The sequence below is a fragment of the Pleurodeles waltl genome, chromosome 4_1, assembly GCF_031143425.1.
Source record: "Pleurodeles waltl isolate 20211129_DDA chromosome 4_1, aPleWal1.hap1.20221129, whole genome shotgun sequence".
NCBI lineage: Eukaryota > Metazoa > Chordata > Amphibia > Caudata > Salamandridae > Pleurodeles > Pleurodeles waltl.
The window spans coordinates 571,245,858-571,265,784 of record NC_090442.1 but is presented as its reverse complement, the minus strand read 5'-3'; the positions used below and the strand labels follow the sequence as shown (position 1 = coordinate 571,265,784).

Below are 19,927 nucleotides of genomic sequence, written 5' to 3'. Positions count from 1 at the left end.
TCTCTCTCTTTTCTCTTTCCTGGGTTTCCCCGTGCGGTTAGGGAGGGATAGGGTTATTGGGGTTTCCCTTGTATTATAGGGTTTACCCTTCCTGGCAGGACCTCCCCGCTATCCTCCCCGTATTCCCTCTTAGCCCCCTCGTTCCCCTTAACCACTCTGGGAGGAATCCCCAGTCTCGGTACGAACGTACCTGTAAGGGCCACGCCCCTCCGGGGATGTGGCCGGCTGTTCCGCGGTCTCCCAACTTCACTTCGGTGGGGGCGGGAGGCGCCCTGTGGTTTCTCTCCTTCTCTCGCGTTGTTGCTCTCGTGTCGGACTTGGTTCCGTCGGTCCTCGGGTCCTGGTCTCCGTCTTCTCTGCTCTGCGTTTCTCCCGTCTCTCTGCGCTCTTCTGTCTTTGGTCCGTCATTCTTTTCTCTTCCGGGCAAGATGCCTTCTGCGTCTGACGTCATGCCCCCGAGGCTCTCTCCAGTGCCCCGGGGGTATGCCCTTACGGCCCCTGTGGCCGTACTTGGTCCGGCGTCGACGGACGTCTGGCTACACATCCGTTTTATAATTAAGGGATCTGCTAATTAAATGGGTCTCTCTCTGTAGATGTATATATTAAAAAAACACAATAAAATTCACCAGCTTTAGTTATCGCTGGTAACTATAACTCGTGCCCCAAGGTAACAATAACTTGCACTCCCGCCATGCACAGTCTTGTCATCAATGATATCACTTCAAATGTTGCATGTCATAGGACATGCCATCAATGATGTAATATGTGGGAAAATCAGTTGTGCATGGCACGGGTGTAATGAGGCTTGGGGAGGGGGGCCAGGCACTCCCCTCCCCTTTATCATTAACAGTGGCTCCTGGACCCAGCTTCTTTTTTGTAGGCATTCTGTGATCTCATGAGACTCCCCTGGGATTGCAGTTTAAATCAAAAATGATTATAGCCTCAGGAGATGAGTTGGGTCCCTCTGGGACCACCCAGTGGACATGGGGGCAGGTTCCCTTTACCCTGCCCTATTATATTAGTTTTTTAATTGAATTTCAGGACAGGGGACTAAGTACCCAAGTCATGTAACGGCTGCTGCAACATGTTTCCTCATGTTGCAGGCAACCAATCAGAGCACTGAATCCAGCGAGACGTGTACATGTCTCCCATTGCAGCAAATTGACCCAAAGGAAAAAAAGCCCCTAGGCTAATCATAACGCTTAATTTTTAAAAATGGGTCTGAGGGACTCTTGTGAGAGAACCTCAAACCCAACTGTCCAGGTATACAAATATTTTTGATCCTTAATATTTCGAAAACTACTGAACAGATTTACACCAAATCACAAAAAGCACGCTTTCTTGACCAAGATCTAGCTTCCTTTCAGCAGTTTTTGAGGTAGCGCTGCCTAAAGAAGGTTTATGGCTAATGCATAGGAAAGTTGGTTTAGTGACTCTACTTTTAATCTTGGCCCCGCTTGACGAATCACTCTGAATCTTTCCAGGTGGATGAACTTTTTTTTTATCAATCAATCAGCGACATTGAGCAGGGGACACAGGTCAGTCAAAGAGCCAGGTCTTGAGGTCCTTTTTAAACTGAGCCAGCGATGAGGACTGCTTGAGGTGGAGAGGCATCGTGTTCCAGGTCTGAGTGGCAAGTTAGGAGTAGGATCTTCCTCCAGCCGTGCTCTTCCAGATCCTGGGGATGGTAGCGAGGGCCAGTTGCGCTGAGCGGAGTTACCTGGAGGGGGTGTAGAAGGAGAGGTGGTGATTGAGGTAGGCAGGTCCGACGTTGTGCAGGGCCCTGTATGCGTGGGTCAGGAATTTGAAGGTGATGCGTTTGTTAATGGGGAGCCAGTGTAGGTCTCTGAGGTGGGGAAGATGTGGCTATGGCGGGGGATGGCCAGGATCAGTCTGGCCGTGGTGTTCTGAATTCTCTGGAGTCTTGTTTAGAGTTTTTTGCTGATTCCGGCATAGAGTGCGTTGTCGTAGTCGAACTTGCTGCTGACGACTGCCTGGGTGACTGTTCTCCTTGTGTCAAGGTGACCCACTTGAAGATCTTCCGGAGCAGGCTAAGGGTGTGGAAGCATGAAGAGGAGACGGCGTTGACTTTGCAGACCAAGGACAGTGATGCGTCAAGGATAATGCTGAGGTTGCGGGTGGTGTCGGTCAGAGTGGGCCACTTCCGAGGAAACTGGGCCACCCAGAATTGTCCCAGGCAGAAGTGTCAGACCCCAGGATGAGGATCTCTGTCTTGTCGGAGTAGAGCTTGAGGCAGCTGTCCCTCATCCAGTCGGCAATAGCCTTCATTCCGTTGTCAACGTTTTTTTTCGGCAGTTGATGGTTCATTGGTGAAGGAGTGAATGAGCTGTGTGTTGTCGGCGTATGAGACGAGTTTGAGCCCGTGGTGTCTGACAATCCCGGCAAGCGGGTCATGTAGATGTTAAAGAGGGTGGGGCTCTGGGAGGAACCCTGAGGAACTCCACAACTGGTTTCTGTCGGTTTTGAGGTGAAAGGTGGGATTTTGACTCTCTGGGTTCGGCTGGTGAGGTAGGAGCGGATCCATTTCACAGCACTGCAGCAGATGCCAGCATCATGTAGTCTGGTGCACAGGATGGTGTAGGAGATGGTGTCAAAGGCGGCAAAGAGGTCGAGAAGGATGAGGGCAGCTGTCTCACTGTGGTCCAGTAGAGTGCGGATGTCATCTGAGGCTGCTAGCAGTGCAGTTTCGGTACTGTGGTTGCTCCTGAATCTGGATTGGGAGAGGTTGAGGATGTGGTTGGCTTCAATGAACTCAATGAGCTGGGCATTGATCTCTTTTTCGATGACCTTGGCAGGAAAAAGAAGGAGTGAGATAAGTCTGTAGTTTTTCAGCTCCATAGGGTCTGCAGAAGGTTTCTTCAGGAGGGGCTTTATTGCCGTGTGTTTCCAGGCATCCGGGAAGGTGGCAGGTTTGATGGAGCAGTTGATGGTGTGGCATAATTCAGGAGCAATGATGGCGCTGGCTTGATTAAAGATGTGGTGGGGGCATGGATCCTAAAGTGCCCCTGAGTGAGTCATATTTATGATGTTTGGTGGTGTCCTCTGGGGTGATGGGGGTCCAGTGTTCCAAGATTGGTTGGTGATGAGTGTCTGTAGTGCTGGGGGTTGGTCCTCTGCTTGCAAATCCTTAATAGATGTCCTGGATTTTCCAGTGGAAGAAGGAGACGAGGCAGTCACAGAGGTCTTGGGAAGGAGGGATGTCCATGGTGTCTGTGTTGGGATTTGTGAATTGTTTGACTATGGTGAAAAGTTCCTTGCTGTTGTGTGCACTGGTGCTGATCCTCTCCAGAATGGCTGATTTCCTTATTGATCTGATGAGCTGGTGGCGGAATGTGACAGCATCTTTGAAGGCCTTTTTAGAACGTTTTGTGAAGATTCTTCAAATGATGTTAAAGTTATCCGCAAACCAAAAAAGGCTCTTCCTGTCAAAATGCAGCTCTAACTATAACTACCTAGCGGAAACTTAAAGGGACATTAGAGTTAGGTGAAAATTTCAGTTAAAACAATGTTTTAAGCAAACACAATCACTAAAAATAACCAGTTATAGCTATCTAAAATAACTATAACTCATGCCCCAAAGTAACTAACGTGTGCCTTCATGTTTCAAACCAATGTTAGGAGAGTTATGATTTTATTCCAAACTTTAGTTTTTCTCATAGTACAGCTAAGGCCCTTTACCATGAAAACAGCATTTCTTGAATGTTCCACTTTTAAATACTAGTCACTCTACCTTGGGGCTACAAGGCCTCCTTAAGGGTGACAAAGTATTTAAAAGTATGGTTTTTTTTCAAAAAAGTGTTGTAAAGAGTAGTTAGGAAGTTCTAAAAAAAAGTGACTTTCCATAATCCAATCTGGATTTTATCTTTGTGTGAGCTACAGTTTTCAGAGAGCTTGTGGATAGCATAGTCTCAAATCTTCCTGGGAGATTGGAGCCCAACAAAACAGGTTTCAGTGGCTTCTGCCACCTGGTTGTGAAAGACATGTTTCTGACAATTTTGCTCCCCAGATTTCTGGCTGTGCCAGTGGGGGTAGTGACCTTACCCAGTCCTGTTTTTCACCTAGATTGCACCAAGATCAAACTGGGCTTATCAAAAATGAATACTTCATTATGGCTTTATTTAGTTTAAGGGCAAAAGAATGCATCTATGAAGCAAATGCTGAAAGACTTTTTTAAATTGTCCCGAGTTGAGGTGATATTATTTTCTGTGGAGATCATAAGTTGTGTGTCATTAGCATATGAAATCACCTTAAGCCTCTAATGTTGGAACAACTTAGCCAGTAGTGCCATATAGGTATTTAACAATGTAGGGCTCAGAGATGAGCTCCTGGAACCCCACACTCAAGTTGTTTCCCCAAAGATTTGAAAGGATGCAGTATGACTGTCTGAGAGCAGCTGGTAAAAAAGCAGCAGACTCAGTTGTTGTCCAGGTTGCAAATACTAGCCTTCAACAGGTGGTGTAGTGCTGTGGAGTGTATCATTTATTTTAAACCAGATTTCATTGGTATTATATCACTTCAATAGTTCTTATACATATTCTTCTTGTGTTACATTATTTATGATACAATAACTTGGTCTCAGGAGTACATGATCTGGTTGACAGTACTCATTCAATATGCACTGCAAATTATAATAGTAACAATATTCAACTCCCCCCCGGTCCCTCGCTAGCCCTTTTAACCGAGAACCATGATTCAGCATTGATATCATTTCTGCAGGGTGTCTAGTTGTGTTTGAGTAGAGCTTAGGGGTGTTCAGTTGGAGCTAAGAACATTATGTATTTCTGGTTAGGGTTGAGTGTGTGTTTCGGTCTATGGCTGAGAATTGTAAGCTGTATTTGTCTTTGGCATTTGGTGCGCAGCCCTTGATGTTATTTACTGAGTAAATTCTAGTGTGTTATCTCTGATCTGAATGTGTCCATTATTATTTCCCAGTCGTCCGACATTTCCGGGGGTCTGATCCCGCTCTTAGTCTCCTGTTGAAGTATCATGCCTTCTGCAGTTGCCCACTTAAGTAATTTGTTTTTCCAGGTTATTACTCTAGGGCCCTTGGGGTTTCTCCAGTTGGTTGCTATCTCTCTCTTAGCTAGTGTTAAGGCCAGGTCCTAGAATCTGTCTGAGGCTTTGTGTTTAGTTGAGTGAGTGAAGGCGTGTAAGAGACAGTTATCCATGGAGCAAGTCGTGCTCTTATTCAGTAGTTGTGACAGTTTTTGGCAAACCTCCGTCCAATAGGGTGTCAACGTGGGGCAATCCCAAAACATGTGGCTGAACTCAGCGTCCACTAATCCACATCTCGGGCAGTTCTCAGTAGTTTTGTTAAAATATTTGTTTATGCGGGCAGGGGGTTGAATAGGCTTGGTGCAGGATATAGAAATTTATACGTTTAAATCTAGCGTTTCACAAAGCTTTGGGGAAGTTTCTCAGGATGTGTCCCCACTCTACATCCGGGATATCTCGATTGAGTACTTTTTCCAACTGTTGTTTATGATAGGGTAAGGGTTCTGTGATGTCTGTTCTTATCAGGGCATAAAGCGTTGATACTACCTTAGTTTTGTTGCTTGGGGATGACAAATATGTGCAGATTGCCTGTGAAGGGGGTTCAGTGCCCTTCATTCGCCAATGTTTATATATGCTGGCTTTTATAGCCCCATATGTTAGGAAATGTTTCACCGGAATGTCGTATTCCGCTCTGATGGCCTCGAATGTCATCAATTTGATGTCCTTGAAAAGCATGCCAACTGTGTTAACCCCGGCTTCTAACCAGTCTCCCAATTCGAGACAAGTTTTTCTCTGCGTTATTGCTTGCAGGGAGCTAAGGGGAAGCTCTGCAGAGTAGGGAGTCTTAGTTTTTATCTTACATAAGAAGGCCTTCCAGCACCTAGTTAGGATTTTTAGTTCTGGACTGTCTTGCTTCTCATCCCTGGGGGACCCCAGGAGTATCTCAAATAGTCTAGTCCCCTGTGGGGCGGAAATGTTTGCGTTCGTTGTTGCAAGTAGTCTGTCCGAGAACCAGAGCGCCAACCACTGTAGTTGTGCTGCTAGATAATAGGTCTCGAAATCAGGTGTTGCCAATCCCCCATCTTTCGACTGTCTTTGGAGTTTTGTCAAAGCTACTCTCCTCCTGCCTTTACACCATATGAATGAGTTTACCATGGTGTTTAATTCCCTAAAAAAGGTTTTAGGAATCCAGATTGGGAGAACTGAAAAATGATACAGTAATCTCGGCAACACGATCATTTTGTGAATCGCAATTCGCCCTGCCACTGCTAATGACAGTGTTTGCCAGAATGCCATGCAGGTTTTTATGGAGCGGATTGTGCCACCTAGATTATCATCTAGAATATCCCGGGAGTCATGGTAAACTTTCACTCCCAAGTACGGGAGCCCATCTGGTATCCATCTAACCAGTCCCAAATTCAGGGGTGGTGGTTGTTGTTTTTTAAGGGGGAGCAAGCCTGTTTTGTCCCAGTTCACCTTTAGGCCTGAGTGTTTTACAAAGTTAGAGAGCATTTGCTGTGCTAGAGGTAGATCCCTTTGGATGCCTTCCAAAAATATTAGGAGGTCGTCTGCATAGAGGGCTATATGGTGTCTCTCGTTTCTGGCAAGGATACCTGATCCCCCCTCCCCTGCCCTGGCCGCGGCGGCCAGTGGTTCCATCGCCAAGGCAAACAGCAGGGGGGAAAGGGGGCAACCCTGTCTCGTCCCGCGTTCCACTCTGTATCTATTAGGTATTATGCGCCCTGTGCTGACTCTGGCGGAGGGGTCAGTATATAGTAATTTCACCCATGAGATGTATTCAGGTCCTATTCCAAGTTTGGATATGACTTTATAGAGGAAATCCCAATCTAAGCTATCAAAGGCCTTTTCAATATCTACTGCCAGGATACCCGAGGTCCCGGCAGTGGGAGCTAAATCCCTCATGATGGCAATTAATCTACGGATATTCCCAGCCATATTACGCCCTGGTATGAAACCTGCCTGGTCTGGGTATATTAGAAAGGGCATCAGTGGGAGGAGTCTGGATGCCAGGACCTTGATAAGGATTTTGTAGTTGAGGTTCAACATGGAGAGGGGTCTATACGCTCCTACCCCTGTTGGGTCTTTGCCGGGTTTAAGAAGGGGGACTATGACCGCTTCTCGGGAGGATTTAGGCAGAAGGCCCTAGTCTTTAGCGCACTTAAACATTTTTTCTAATCTCGGAGAAAGGATTTCAGCGAAGGCTATATGAAACTCAGCAGGGAGGCCATCTGTTCCCGGTGATTTTCCTCTTGCCATTCCTTTCATGGCTTCATTAATCTCAGCTGGAGTGACGTTCTCTTCTAGTGTTTCTGTGGGTGCGGGTTCCCGAGGTTTTAGGTTTAGTTCCGTTAGATTTCAGTTTGTTCTCTATTCAGGTTGAGTCTTTTTTTGTATAAGTTCTCATAGAATGACATGAACTGGGCGTTAATCTGCTCCGGTTCAAAAAGTTGGGTCCCCGTCTCTGAGATCAGGTTCATAATGGGGTGGGGATCTTTCAGACTGCGAAACCACCCACGCGAGGAGTCTGCCCGCCTTATCTCTCTCCAAATGTGCCCTTGTCACGTAGTTTTTGTAGTCAAAGCATTTTAGGCGTTCAATGCAGTGTGCTACTTCGGCTCTATGTTCTTACATTAGGGTTTGCAGGTGTGGGTTCTCAGGTCTATCTTTCTCAGCCTCTCTTAATTTAGTCCCGGCCCGCTCTGTATCACCCAGCAAGGTTCTGCGTATTCCCACTGTCTCAGCTATACACTTCCCCCTCATTACTACCTTAAAGGCGTCCCATTCTATCAGTGAGTTGGATGTGGTGGCGTCATTATCTTCAAAATAGTGCATTGAAAATCGGCGGAGTTCGGCCCAGAAGGGAGCATCCTCCAATAATTCAGGCTTAAGTCTCCACGTGGGGATGCAGGGAACAGAGGAACCCCATTTCAGAGATAACAACAGAAGGTTGTGGTCCGATATTGTGCGGGACAGATATTCCATGCTTGATATTAATGTGTGTATATCAGGTGAGCAAAGGAAAGCGTCTAAGCGTACATGCAGTTCATGAAGACTATAGAAAAAGGTGTAGTCCCTGATAGTAGGGTGTAGCTTACGCCAGGCATCTATTAGGCCCCAGTTTGTTTGCCAAGTAGTGAACTGTCGTGCCGTTCTCACCAGTGGGGAGTTGGGCAGGGGAGGGTGCGATCTATCTACGTTGGGGTTGCCTACACAATCGAAATCTCCCCTCACTATCACCTGGAATTGTAAGTATGACGCTAGTAAGCTGGACAGTCGTGTGAAGAATTCTCCTTGATTTGTATTGGGAGCGTAAACATTAATCAGAGCCGATTCTCTCCCCTCCAGTCTGTCCTTGATCGCCACAAATCTCCCCTGGGGTCTATAAGGTTATCTGTTATTTGGAAGGGGACTCCCGCCCGGCTCCAGATCAGAGTGCCCCTCGAGTATGCCGAGTAGGTGGTATAGTATGTCGGTCCCCTCCATCTTCTCTGCAGGGCCCTACCCTCTGCCAATGTTAAGTGGGTTTCTTGGAGCATGGCTATTTGGATTCCCTTCCTTTGCAAGTATGATGAGATCTTATACCTCTTAACCACTGAGTGCATACCTCTGATGTTCCATGTAAGGAACTTATAGGATTTTGGCGTTGTCATGTTGCTAGGTTCTTCTCCCTAATCAGGTTATGTTTCAGAGGTCCTCGCTTCATTAAGTACCCCTTCATACTATTATAGTCCCTGAACAGTTCTGTATTTTTCGCAAGGGTTCTCGGTATATTAATTAACCCCAACCAAACTCCCAAAACAGTAATTACCCAACTCCCCATCCCCAGGACAAAAGTCAAAACCTCTCTCGCCCAAACTCGTATAGAAACTTTATCCTGTCCAACAACGTGGGGGGTGCTCCGGGATGGAATCCGAAGTTTAGCAAAGTGACCACTCCTCAACCCCCGGGAAGTAAGCATACAGGGATTCCTTATCCCCAAGACTGTGTTGAATACAGGTATTTGTTGGCTGGTGGGTTACCCTGTAAGACAATCAAAAGTCGTGGCCCTGAGTGTAGCTGCTGCATACTGTTTCTTGTTTCAGAAATTTGTGATTCCGTAGTTATGGTTCATGCTTGCTCGTCAGATGATGTTGTCTGATTTTCCTGGGGTCACGTCAGGGTCCCTCTTGTCGGATGCAAGCGAGAGTTCTGATTCTTGTTCTGATTCAGATTGCTCTATGTCTTCCTAGGATTGTTTAGGCGAGCCCTGCTCTGAGCAGCTGAGAGATGCAGTGGCTTCCATAGCTTTTTGGCGATCATTTAGAATTTCTAGAGGGGATGGGCTGTTTCATCTGATGGAGTTGCTGATGTTATATTTTCCTTTGCGGTTTATGTGATGCTTTTCCGGGCTGTGATTTTTCTCTCTGGATGATTGTTCATCGATCCAGCTCCATGTCTCTTCTGCAGTGTTGAAGAACTGTGTGCCAGCTGTGGTCACTATTCTTAATCTGGCTGGAAACAACATCCCAAATTGGACCCCCATTTTACAGAGTTTTTGTTTGGCTTCTCTGAAGGATGCTCTCTGTCTCTGCACCTCTCGGGAGAAGTCGGGGAAAATTCGGATCACATGGTTGTCGATCGTGCAGACTCCTTTTTTCCTGCTTTGGCTTAATAGGTAGTCCCTATCTCTGTAGTGAAGCAGTCTGGCTATTATTGGTCTAGCAGGAGCGCCCGGTGGGGGCGAGCGCGCAGGGACCCTGTGGGCTCTCTCTACTGTGAAGAACTGGGAGAGGCCTCCGTCTGCCACAGTTTCCCTCAACCATTTTTCAAGGAAGTCTACCAGGTTAGGACCTTCAGAGCGTTCAGGTAGCCCTATGATTCTGATATTATTTCGCCGCAATCTAGTTTCGGCATCTTCAGCTCTTAATTCTAGTTCTCTGATCCGTTTTTCCATCTCACGTGATATTTCGGAATTGTCCTTTATCTCAGGCCTTAGTTCTTCTATCTGTTTTTCTGCAGTGCTCACCTTCTCTGCCAGGCAGCGGTGGTCATCTCTGAGTACTGAGAGGTCAGACGCTAGTGAGTCTATTTTCCCTTCAAGGGCATCTCTGGAGGCAGTGATGGCTTGCATCACGTCTTGGAGGGTAGGTTCGTCTGATTCTTTCTCTTCTCCTGAAGGAGGTTTCCTCAGGTTCTCCCGTTCCGATGGTGTCTTGGCTGGAAGGTTAATGGTGTTGTCGGTATCGCGACGTCTGCCTGTTTTGCCCATTGTGTAAGTCTGTAGGTGTGCTCAGGGAAAGCAGTCCTCCGTTAGGTGATTATTGGCTGACTGGAAGAGAAGGAGCAGTTTGCTACCGGCGTTAGTGATTATCAATTCACCTTTTGAATTTCTTTTGGCGTGGGAGGGCAGTGTTTATTTCATAAAGGAGACTGTGTTTTGCTCTTGCGCCAAGCTGAGGACGCTGTTTTCCCCTATGAATCAAAGACTTGCGCCTGTGCGAAATTCTATGTCAGCTCAGGGCTCACTCTGGTATTGTTCGCTTCGTCCTTTGAACAACAGATTGGCTTCATTAGTGGACGGGATCATCATCTCTCCCAGGGCAACAATCAGCATCTGGACGTTGGGCACCGTGGAGTCTGGGGCCCCACGACGCGAGGTTGCACCTCCCAGCGCCTCCCAGGGAACGGCAGCCGGGCCTGTAGTTGCAGGTCTATTAGGGCAGTTCCCACAGGGATAAGAGTCAGGTGCTTCAGATATTATGCCCCTGGTCCCCGCTGTAATGCTGGGTCTCCGTTCTCCCCCTCGCCGCAATGGCCGTGGAGCAGCGCCGCTCACCTTGATGCGGCCAGGCTCGCTGTGTGCCGTCCTCCCCCTGTCCTCCACAGCCCCTGCAAGTCCCACCGCGGGGTATCGCCGTCTTCAGCCCAGCACACTGGAAGCGGGCCGGACGCTCAGTGGTACGGGCAAGGGAAGGCCCTTCTTCTATTCAAGCACGTTGCGTGGCGGAGCCGCGGAGCACCCGGCGGCCGCCACCCCGCGGAGACGTCCTTGCCGCGTTGTTTCCTGAAGTGCGTTCGTGTCGGGACCCGGGGCGGTAGTTATCGGGCTCTAAGGGCAGCAATCCGCATCTGGGCGTTGGGCACCATGGAATCTGAGGCCCCGCGATGATAGGTTCCACCTCTTAACGCCTCCTAGGGTAAGGCAGCCGGGCCTGCAGGTGCCGGTCTGTTAGGGCAGAACCCACGGGGATACGAGTCAGGGGGTTCAGATGTTATGCCCCCCGTCCCCGATGTAGTGCTGGGTCTCCTTTCTCCCCTTTGCCGCAATGGCCGCGGACTACGCCGCTCACCTTGAAGCGGCCATGCGCGATGCGCGCCGTCTGCTCACCGCCCTCCGCAGCCCCCGTTGGTCCCGCTGCGGGTTGTCGCCGACCTCAGCCCCGCTCACTGGAAGCGGGCCGGGCGCCCAGTGGTACGGGCAAGGGAGGGCCCTTCTCCTATTCAATTACATTGCACGGCAAAGCCGAGGAGCACCCAGCGGCCGCCATCTTGCCGAGTCGTCCTCACCGCGTTGTTTCTTGGAGCCCGTTCGTGTCGGGACTCAAAGCAGCAGTTACTGGGCTCCGATATCCATTCGGAGACAGCCGGGGGGAGTCACCGCACCTTCCGCCTCACTAGTGGTTGTCTTGGGGCAATTTGGGTTCCTGTAACCCCGAGGGTGGGGAGAGAGGTGCGGGAGCCTCACAGAGAAGCTGCGACCGCCATAGCGCCAAGCCAAGACCCTCCCTGCTGTGGAGTGTATCATAAACTGTGGTCAAGCAATATCAAGGAGGTTGATCCTCCTCCATCTAGAAAGGCTCAGATGTGCTCTGAGACCTCTAGCACGGTATATCCAAACTGTAACTGTGTGTAAAGGCAAATTGTGAAGGGTGCAGAATCTGATCTGATTTCAAACATTGTGAGTGCTGCTGGTTTATTAGTTCTTTTCACCATGATTTTGGCTGTGAAAGGGGGAAGATAAGTAGGTGAGAAAATTCACGAGGAATACTCCTATTGCAGATGTGGTCTCTAAAAAAGGGAGGTCTTCTAAACTAGGTTGTTTTGAAGTTATTGTAGATTGCTAAAATTTTGCCTTGAAAAAAATGATAGCAATTTTTCTCAAAGCTCTTAAGAAGGTGTTGGGGGAGAGCTGGGGGTACTTGACTGGCAAGCCTGTAGCTGAAGGCAGGAGGTGATAATGGGGAAAGTGTCTTAGCCGGGTTAGCTGCATCTGCTATTGTTGAAATGTTTGTGGCAGTTGTTTTTAGAAATTCTCTGTATTTGATTTTGGCCATGGTGTCATAGTTACTTCACCAGGTGTGTTCTAGTGCCATACTCTGGCGTTAAGCTTCAGTTAAATTATTTGAGTATCATGGAGAAAAAGGCATGTTATGGGACAACTTGTGCTGTTTAAACAGCATGACTGTATCAAATACTGATGCTATCCAGGAATGTAAGCTGATAGTGTCCCTGGAGAACATTCGTGAGTTTGTACTGATGGTGGTGGTTGAAATATTCACATTTATCTTAGATCACTTTCTGGGCAATGTTAACATTTATTAAGCAAGGGATGTTAGCTGCTGTGCCTTCTTGAAACAGGGCTGCAATGTGATCAGTCCCTTTAAGAGGGATGGGCTGATCCCCACTGATGTCAGTCAAGTTTCTGAGCATCCGGTCTAGCATGTGGCCTGCCCTAGGGGTCAGTGAATCTACTAATTGTGCTAAATTCAATACCTGAATTGTGTTCAGGAAAGTTGCTATTTGAATTGGCCAGATAATCAACATAGAAAATGAGGTCTCCCAATAAGTTGCATTTAACAAACTTAAGGCTATAAGGTGATTGGTGTTCTGCTACATTATTAATCAACTAACCCAGGCTATCAGCAAAAGGTAAATCAAGGAACTGAAAACTGAACATGTGGGGTTGAATGTTTTGAGAGAAAACCAGGCCCTCTGTGCTTCGTAGATTAAAGCTGGTAATTACCGAGCAGAACAGATGGGTATAAGACAGAGGTCTTCAAACTGGGGGGCCCCAACTGATCCTGGGGGGGCGCCAGACTTTGGCCAAAAGAAGCTTTATACAGATAACAGACCTTTGTTTTGAGCAGAAGCATGTTATTGCATTTTTAAAAAGGTAACAGTACTTAACTGCAATGTTTAAATAGGCTTAGACATATTTAAACATTGCCATCCTTATAAAATAATTGTGAAAAATTCTGAGGGGGCCCAAGGATTTTTATTTTCCAACTGGGGGGGGGGGCGCAGCATTAAAAGGTTTGGGGACCACTGGTATAAGAGATAATAACAGTCGTCCCGGCCTGAGTGAGGAGGACCATCTTGGGGGGCACTGAATAGCCTTTTGGGACTGCAATAACAGTGACAGACACACAATAGTTGTTTAAATATGTTTAGGTTAAAAACAAAATGTCTGGTTTGTAGGAATGTATTACATCTGAAATGTAGAAACAGTAGTTTGAAAACGATCTTGCATGGGTAAGATAACAATGCAGGGTTGTATTTTTAATTGAGCATTTAAATTCAGTTACATTTCCAAAATGTCTGCTGTAGACAAAAAAAGGAGCTCTACAACCTAAACAAGAAAAGAGCCAAGTCTGCATAACATATACATACCATTTAAATTTAAGGCATGATGTTCTTGTGTAGAATAAGTGATGGTGGCCTGTGGTAAGAGAGGACCAGGGAATTTTGGACCTGGGGGCTAACACTTTGCTGTTCTCAGCTTTGAAGTGGCCATATCTGTGCATCCTTGTTATATCAGGTCTCTGTCCTGGTGATTTAGGAGGATAGCCACTATGGGTTTTGGTGACAAACTTGATGGATGGGGTCCTGACAGCATCCTACGAGTGCATTCAATTGAGAACAATTTTGATACGGTACGAGGTTCTACTGTGTGTGTCAGCCACTCTTCCACGTAGAATTGGCTACTTTCTCCAGTTAACTACTAACATATCTTGTCTCTCCTACAGTGACCTTTTAATTCCTCTGCCCTATGATCAATGAATTGATCTCACTCTGGCATATCCAGGACCTGTATCTACAGGTCATCAGTAGCTGGCAGCAACACGTTGATCATTTCTTCAAAGGCTTATACCCTTTCTGTGAACTTACTCTAATTGTCTCTTAGGACAGAAAGATCTATTCCCACTGTGTTAATTTGCACTTTCAACAAAATCTTTGTAGCCTGTATGTGTGGTTATGGGTATTGTTGCCAGTAGAAAGCCTAGTGTATCCCCATAAACATTTTCTTGATGCCTGAAACAGGTTTCGGCGATGCATCTTTTCTTGTGCTAAAGGCCTTGGAGGGAATGCTTGGTTTTAAGGTTTGTGCATTGAATGCTTTGCACTTGCCCATGAAATACATGTGCATATAGGCTGTTCTGGTGTTTCTAGTGAGAAGTGCCATAAATAGTTGTCACCCTTATGACAATAAGATCAAAATTCAGTTTGCACAAAGACCAGATGGGGAGTAGTCATTGCCCTGCCACTTTAAGAATTCATTTGCTGACAGTGCTTTAGATTGTGACCTATATCCTGAAAAAATTATGGTGTAGGAACAAGATAGGGGTGGGATTTCCCCAATTCAAGAATCCTGATGATCCCACCAAGAACCTTCTTTACATAGCAACCACAATTAACAGGCAGGAGTTTGCATGGGTCCCTTCTCTCCTCATGAATACCTTCAGACGTACCCAGTGTGCACCTTTTGCAGTCTCAGCAGGTGGCATCCCTGAGAAACCAAGAGCTCGGAGCTGCAATCAAGGCCCTCTCTCAGTCCCCATGTGGCGGTAAATTCCTTGCCAAATCCCAATTAGCTCACCCTGCAAGGAGAGAGGGCTCCTGTGTCTTGTCCCTCAACCTTCTGGTGCTTGACCATCACATTTGGTAAGCATAACCACCTCACAACCAATGCAGCCCAGGTGGGATGGTACCACCTCAGCACATTTTGGTGAATAGTGCCAGGGCTTAAGTGGATTCCTCACACCATTGTTAGTGTCAGCTCTTCCACTTGTTTACGGCTCCAGGTCCAGATTGGCTGTCTCCATGAAGGTGTGTTAGTGAAGGGAGCATGAGCGGAAGATTGCTAGGCTCCTGCCCTCTGTCACATACTGGCCCTGAGCAAAGCAGCGGTCCAGGTCCCCTATGTACCCCATGGACCTGCGACTCATCCCTTCACTATACTGTTGCAATTTACATCTTGTTTTCCCTAATGGTCTAAGCCAGGGGAGTCTCCGTCGACCACATGTGCACTGAAGTGCTGATACTGCTTTTCATATCCCAGTAGCCACTCTCATTGATTTGTTTGTTAACTGGACAACATTAATGCATCCAGCAGCGAAAAATGCATTATGACTGCCAATGAGGAGCTCCAGGAGCAGTGGACAGTACCCCCTCCACCCCACCCTAAATGTGCTGGTTCCCTTCCTTCTGTTAATTAATGCTGTTAAAAATAAATTGGCAAATAATGTACATCCACATTCAACACTGATGTTGGGATACTACTCTATTTGTTTTAAATAAGATCACTGGAGTGGCGCCATTTCAAGATGGATGAATATTTTCCAAAATAAATTGCCATGCAAAAAGTTGTATTAAATTCAGAAAGTGTTCCATATTTCTTCGTTGCCGTATTATTAGTAAGGAATTTAAATATATCATTATTTCGTCTTTTGTAATCTTAAAAAGCACTTGGGGCATCTACAGACACTTCCTAAGAATAAAATATAGGACGTGTCTAAGAGTAATTCACATCTGAAGAAACAAATGTGTCAAATATAGTGTGTGAGTGTGAATGCCTCATTCGCAAAGCTTTCTTTTCATACAAGATATGAACTGTGCTAAGTGTTATTAAATTTTATGTGAAAAAATGCGAACATATGTGTTCACGATTCGAAAATGCGGCAAAACCTACTCTCTGGTGACAGACGTCTCCCTCAAAACCGTTCAAGTGTCTAACTTCTCTCACAAAAACTGTTTTTGCAAGCTCTTTGTCAAAGGAATAGTTATGCAAAGTTCCCACACTCTGCACCTTCGCCAAGTTGTGAACTCTGTGCAATGTGCAAGTTCAGTGGCAGAAAGTGAACTGTGAAAAGCCCTAGTATCACCCCACGTGCCTTTCTGTAAGACAGTGGTTCTTTGGTTATGTTTGTCTGAGCCGCTAATGTATAAAACCTGTTGAATCGGGGCCTTTGGTTCATGCAAATATGTTTAAAGATATTTCCCTTTCGATGTTTCGCAAATCATTGTTAGTTTCTTTTGTCTTAAATCTTTTCATATTTTGTTTACCTTCTACATACATATCATTTTCGCGTTTCCAATGCAAACTCTGCAAGATAAAATTACCACTGCAACGCTAAACGTTCTAGAAGCCTACATATTCCACATCCATCATTCAGGCCATAGGCCAGCAAGAGCAATGTACCTTTTATTAGCAGGCAATTATATCGAACACCTTAATTCCGACTTGAGGGTTCAAAGAGTGTTAAAGGATAGTGACCACAATACTACGAGGATGCATGCTGCCCTTTGCAACTCTCATAAATACATAAAATACACAAATATATACCAGTTGAGTGACTTTTTAACATGTCCTTTTGCCTCTTCCTTTTCTAAGACATTCTTCCTTTGGGTTCCTGATTTTGTTTTCCTACTATGTCCCAGGTCCAAGTCAACAAGAGCACAGGATTCAACTAACTTACAGCTGCAGTATCTTGGTGTAGGGTCCTGTATAATGAAACAGTCCCAAGTCACAATCAGTTCCCTTAAAGACTTCACTATAATGAAAACATGCTCCCCAAAATTTAGGGCGTTATTTTCATTACAACAAATCATTACGACCTTTAAGTTAATATGAATAAGCCTACTGTATCAGCTAATGTAAGCACAATAAAACCTTTAACGTTGTACTTGCTAAATTATTTTATGAAGCCCAGTTTACTCTGTTACCTTGACTTGTTGGATTCTCTGCTTGACGAAGTCCAAGTTCATTTCCCACTCCAGAGGCAATATAAGCCAAGCACCTGAATTGTCATCAAAGTACTTGCATACATTTGACCTCCCCTATGGAAATAAATCAGAAAATAAAATACCTCATTAAGTTTGATTACAAATAGAAACGTGTACATTACACTTTTTTTAAGTTTCCACAAAGCATAAAAGAAAGCCTGGTATATCCAGTGCTTAATGCGCGGTGGTGGTTGTATGTAGAGGACACTGGCACTCATTTTTGGAACCTTACTTTTTGTCTTCATCCTGTGACCCACAGCAAGAAGGAGAAAAGGCCGAAAACGTTGAAAGCAGAGCTGAAAAAAATCGTCAAGAGTGACATAAAGAGACAGAAACTGTAAGTTGGTGGCAAGTGGGGGAATAAAGACTAGCCACCCTGGAAAGCTGGAAACCCAGTCATACGGTAGTGTCAAGAGGAAGCTCCTAAGCAAAACTTTGGCCACTTGAATTTACTTTTACACAAATTAGAAACCGAGTATAGACTCAGAAAATGTGGTTCTTAAATATTGGAGTGAGCATGGTGGTTGTTCACTGTTAAGGGTGAGGCTTCTGAGGCCATTTTCCTGTGGGGAGATCCCTAGAAAGATTCCTTCTATACATTTCGGTGGTGTGCAACTTACTGCCACCAGAAATGTTTGTACAGTGTGGTGTAAAGGATGGACAGATTTGCATAGTGCACTCACTAAGCATGAGGCATTCCTGGCCATTGTTTGTGAAGGGTGGAGACCCACCTCCAGATTGATTTGGCAGGACAGGAGCCTTCAATCACCACATCTTGACTTTATGTTATAGGTGAAAAAGAGGGCTAATTGTTTAAAAAGTACATCAAGCAGGAAGCATATTTCGAACAATAACAGATCTCATTGATAAACATTATCCTTTATAACAGAGACTAAGGGCCTCATTGCAAGTCTGGCAATCACTAGACCACCAGACTCGTGGATGGCAGTCAGACCACTGCCAATGTGGCAGACCAACCGCCACGTTACAACCTGGTGGTTGGGCGTTAGGGAACCACCAGCTCCACCAGGATCGGAGATCCCGGCAGTCTGGGGGTATTGGGGGTATCTGCCAGGGCAGCGCTTCAAGCAGCACTGCCCTGGGGATTACGACTACCTTTTCCGACAGCAGTTTCGTGGCGGTACCACTTCCATGAAAATGCTAGTGGAGAATAGGTGCAGGGGACACCAGGGGGGCCCCCGCACTGCCCACACACTTGGTATGGGCAGTGCAGCACCCCCAGCCAGCACCCTCACAATGTTCACTGTCTGCTTTGCGAGGGTGCTGGTGCACTCTGTGCTGTACAGCATTGCCGCCAGCTCGATAATGAGCCGGAGACAATGCTGTAGGCTGTTTCCCAAAAGGCAGACGGGTGAAATCTCAGGTTTCTGCCCGCTGACCTAGCAGGAATCTCTTAATGGGGCCAGCTGGAAGGTAGCCACTATGGTGGCAACCTCCCTGTCGGAAGTTCAGCGGACAGTGTAAACTGTCCGCCAATCTCATAGTCAGCTCCAAAATGTATTTTTTCAACATTATTCTGTGACAGAACATGTGTTAAAATCCATATATCAATCATGTATATTAAAATTGATGTATATGAAAATAAAAGGATGCTACAACAAAGAAAAGCATTACTGTTTCCCCATGTTTTTTTGTTAATCTTGTTTTCCATCTTTGTGGCATTTATAAGGAGGAGCTCTTTCTCCAACCTTTTTTCACACCACCCTATTGCTCGTCCCATTTTAGGTCTAGTGCAGAGGTCTTCAAACATTATTGCTCGGATCTCCAGTGAAAGTAAGATGTTTTAAATTTGGGGCCACCCATCCAAACTTTATGGCAAGGATTAGGGAAGGATGAGGGGCAGGGCTGAGCGCAATCGTTGAGTTTATGAGATAAATTCATAATCCACAATAAATGTGACTTATAATAGGGCAAATTCAGCAAACAAAAACAGAAATTTACCAAAACACTGTGCTCCCCAAAATGTGGGTGTTGTGGGGCATTCACTCTCCTGGAACCCAGTCCAACTGCACTAATGATAGCTGTGGCTCCAAGTAGCATTCTATCTCTTACACCTCTTTCACCCCTTCCTCATCTTGCCCGGCCATTACTCCAATATTGAAACACGATCTCTCTCCCTTTTTTGGAGTTTTATGCAACACTCAGCCCAAGGGAATTGGGGCTCTTTAAATGAGCACCATTTAGATTACAAAAGGCCGGATTATTTTTTTTCTAGGCACGGGGAGGTTAAGTGATTTGATCAATCACAGATGTTGAGCTGATACCAGGATTTGAACTTGGTTCCAAAGTCAGCATTTCTCACCCTTAGGCCACATCGCTGCCCTTTTAGAAAAAAATGACCTCCAATGTATTGACCACATGTTTATGCAGCACAGGAGGTCTAAGCTCTAATGCTACCAAAGAAAATTACGTCCATACTCTTTCTTTTTTTTTTAGACAAAGGCATCCACTATGGGTTTTTGTGGCAAAGTGGTGGGACACAAAACAAAAACAGAAAAACCCTCCCAAAAAACATACCTGCTGTATATTTGCAACGCCACTCTTCAGGCGCCACTGCAGGCGTAGGCTCCCAGACTGCCCTGCGGCCAATCCTAACACTGCTCTCATGCTGCTGGCAGCATGAGAACAGCATCAGGATTGGCCTGAGCACCCTCGATTTGCGCTCCCAGGCAGACTGGGAGCCTGTGCCTGTTGTATCCCACCTGGCAACACAGCTCAGGTTGCAGATAGCTCAGTGCGCATGTCAGTTTAGCCGTCCTGGGACGGCTGGCCAAACCCACATGCGTAATGACAACAGTGCATAACACTCCCCCTCATGCCTGTCATC

At 46.2% G+C, this 19,927-nt stretch overlaps 1 protein-coding gene across 1 annotated transcript in view; it reads right to left on the bottom strand.

Annotated features, from left to right (window-relative positions):
- Window positions 1-19,927, bottom strand: part of LOC138287930 (kinesin-like protein klp-3) — a 549,187-nt gene that overhangs the window by 314,978 nt on the left and 214,282 nt on the right. The window contains exon 6 of the mRNA XM_069228961.1: window positions 17,020-17,133. Coding sequence (XP_069085062.1) covers window positions 17,020-17,133 — 114 coding nt within the window. The remainder of the gene's footprint in view (window positions 1-17,019; window positions 17,134-19,927) is intronic.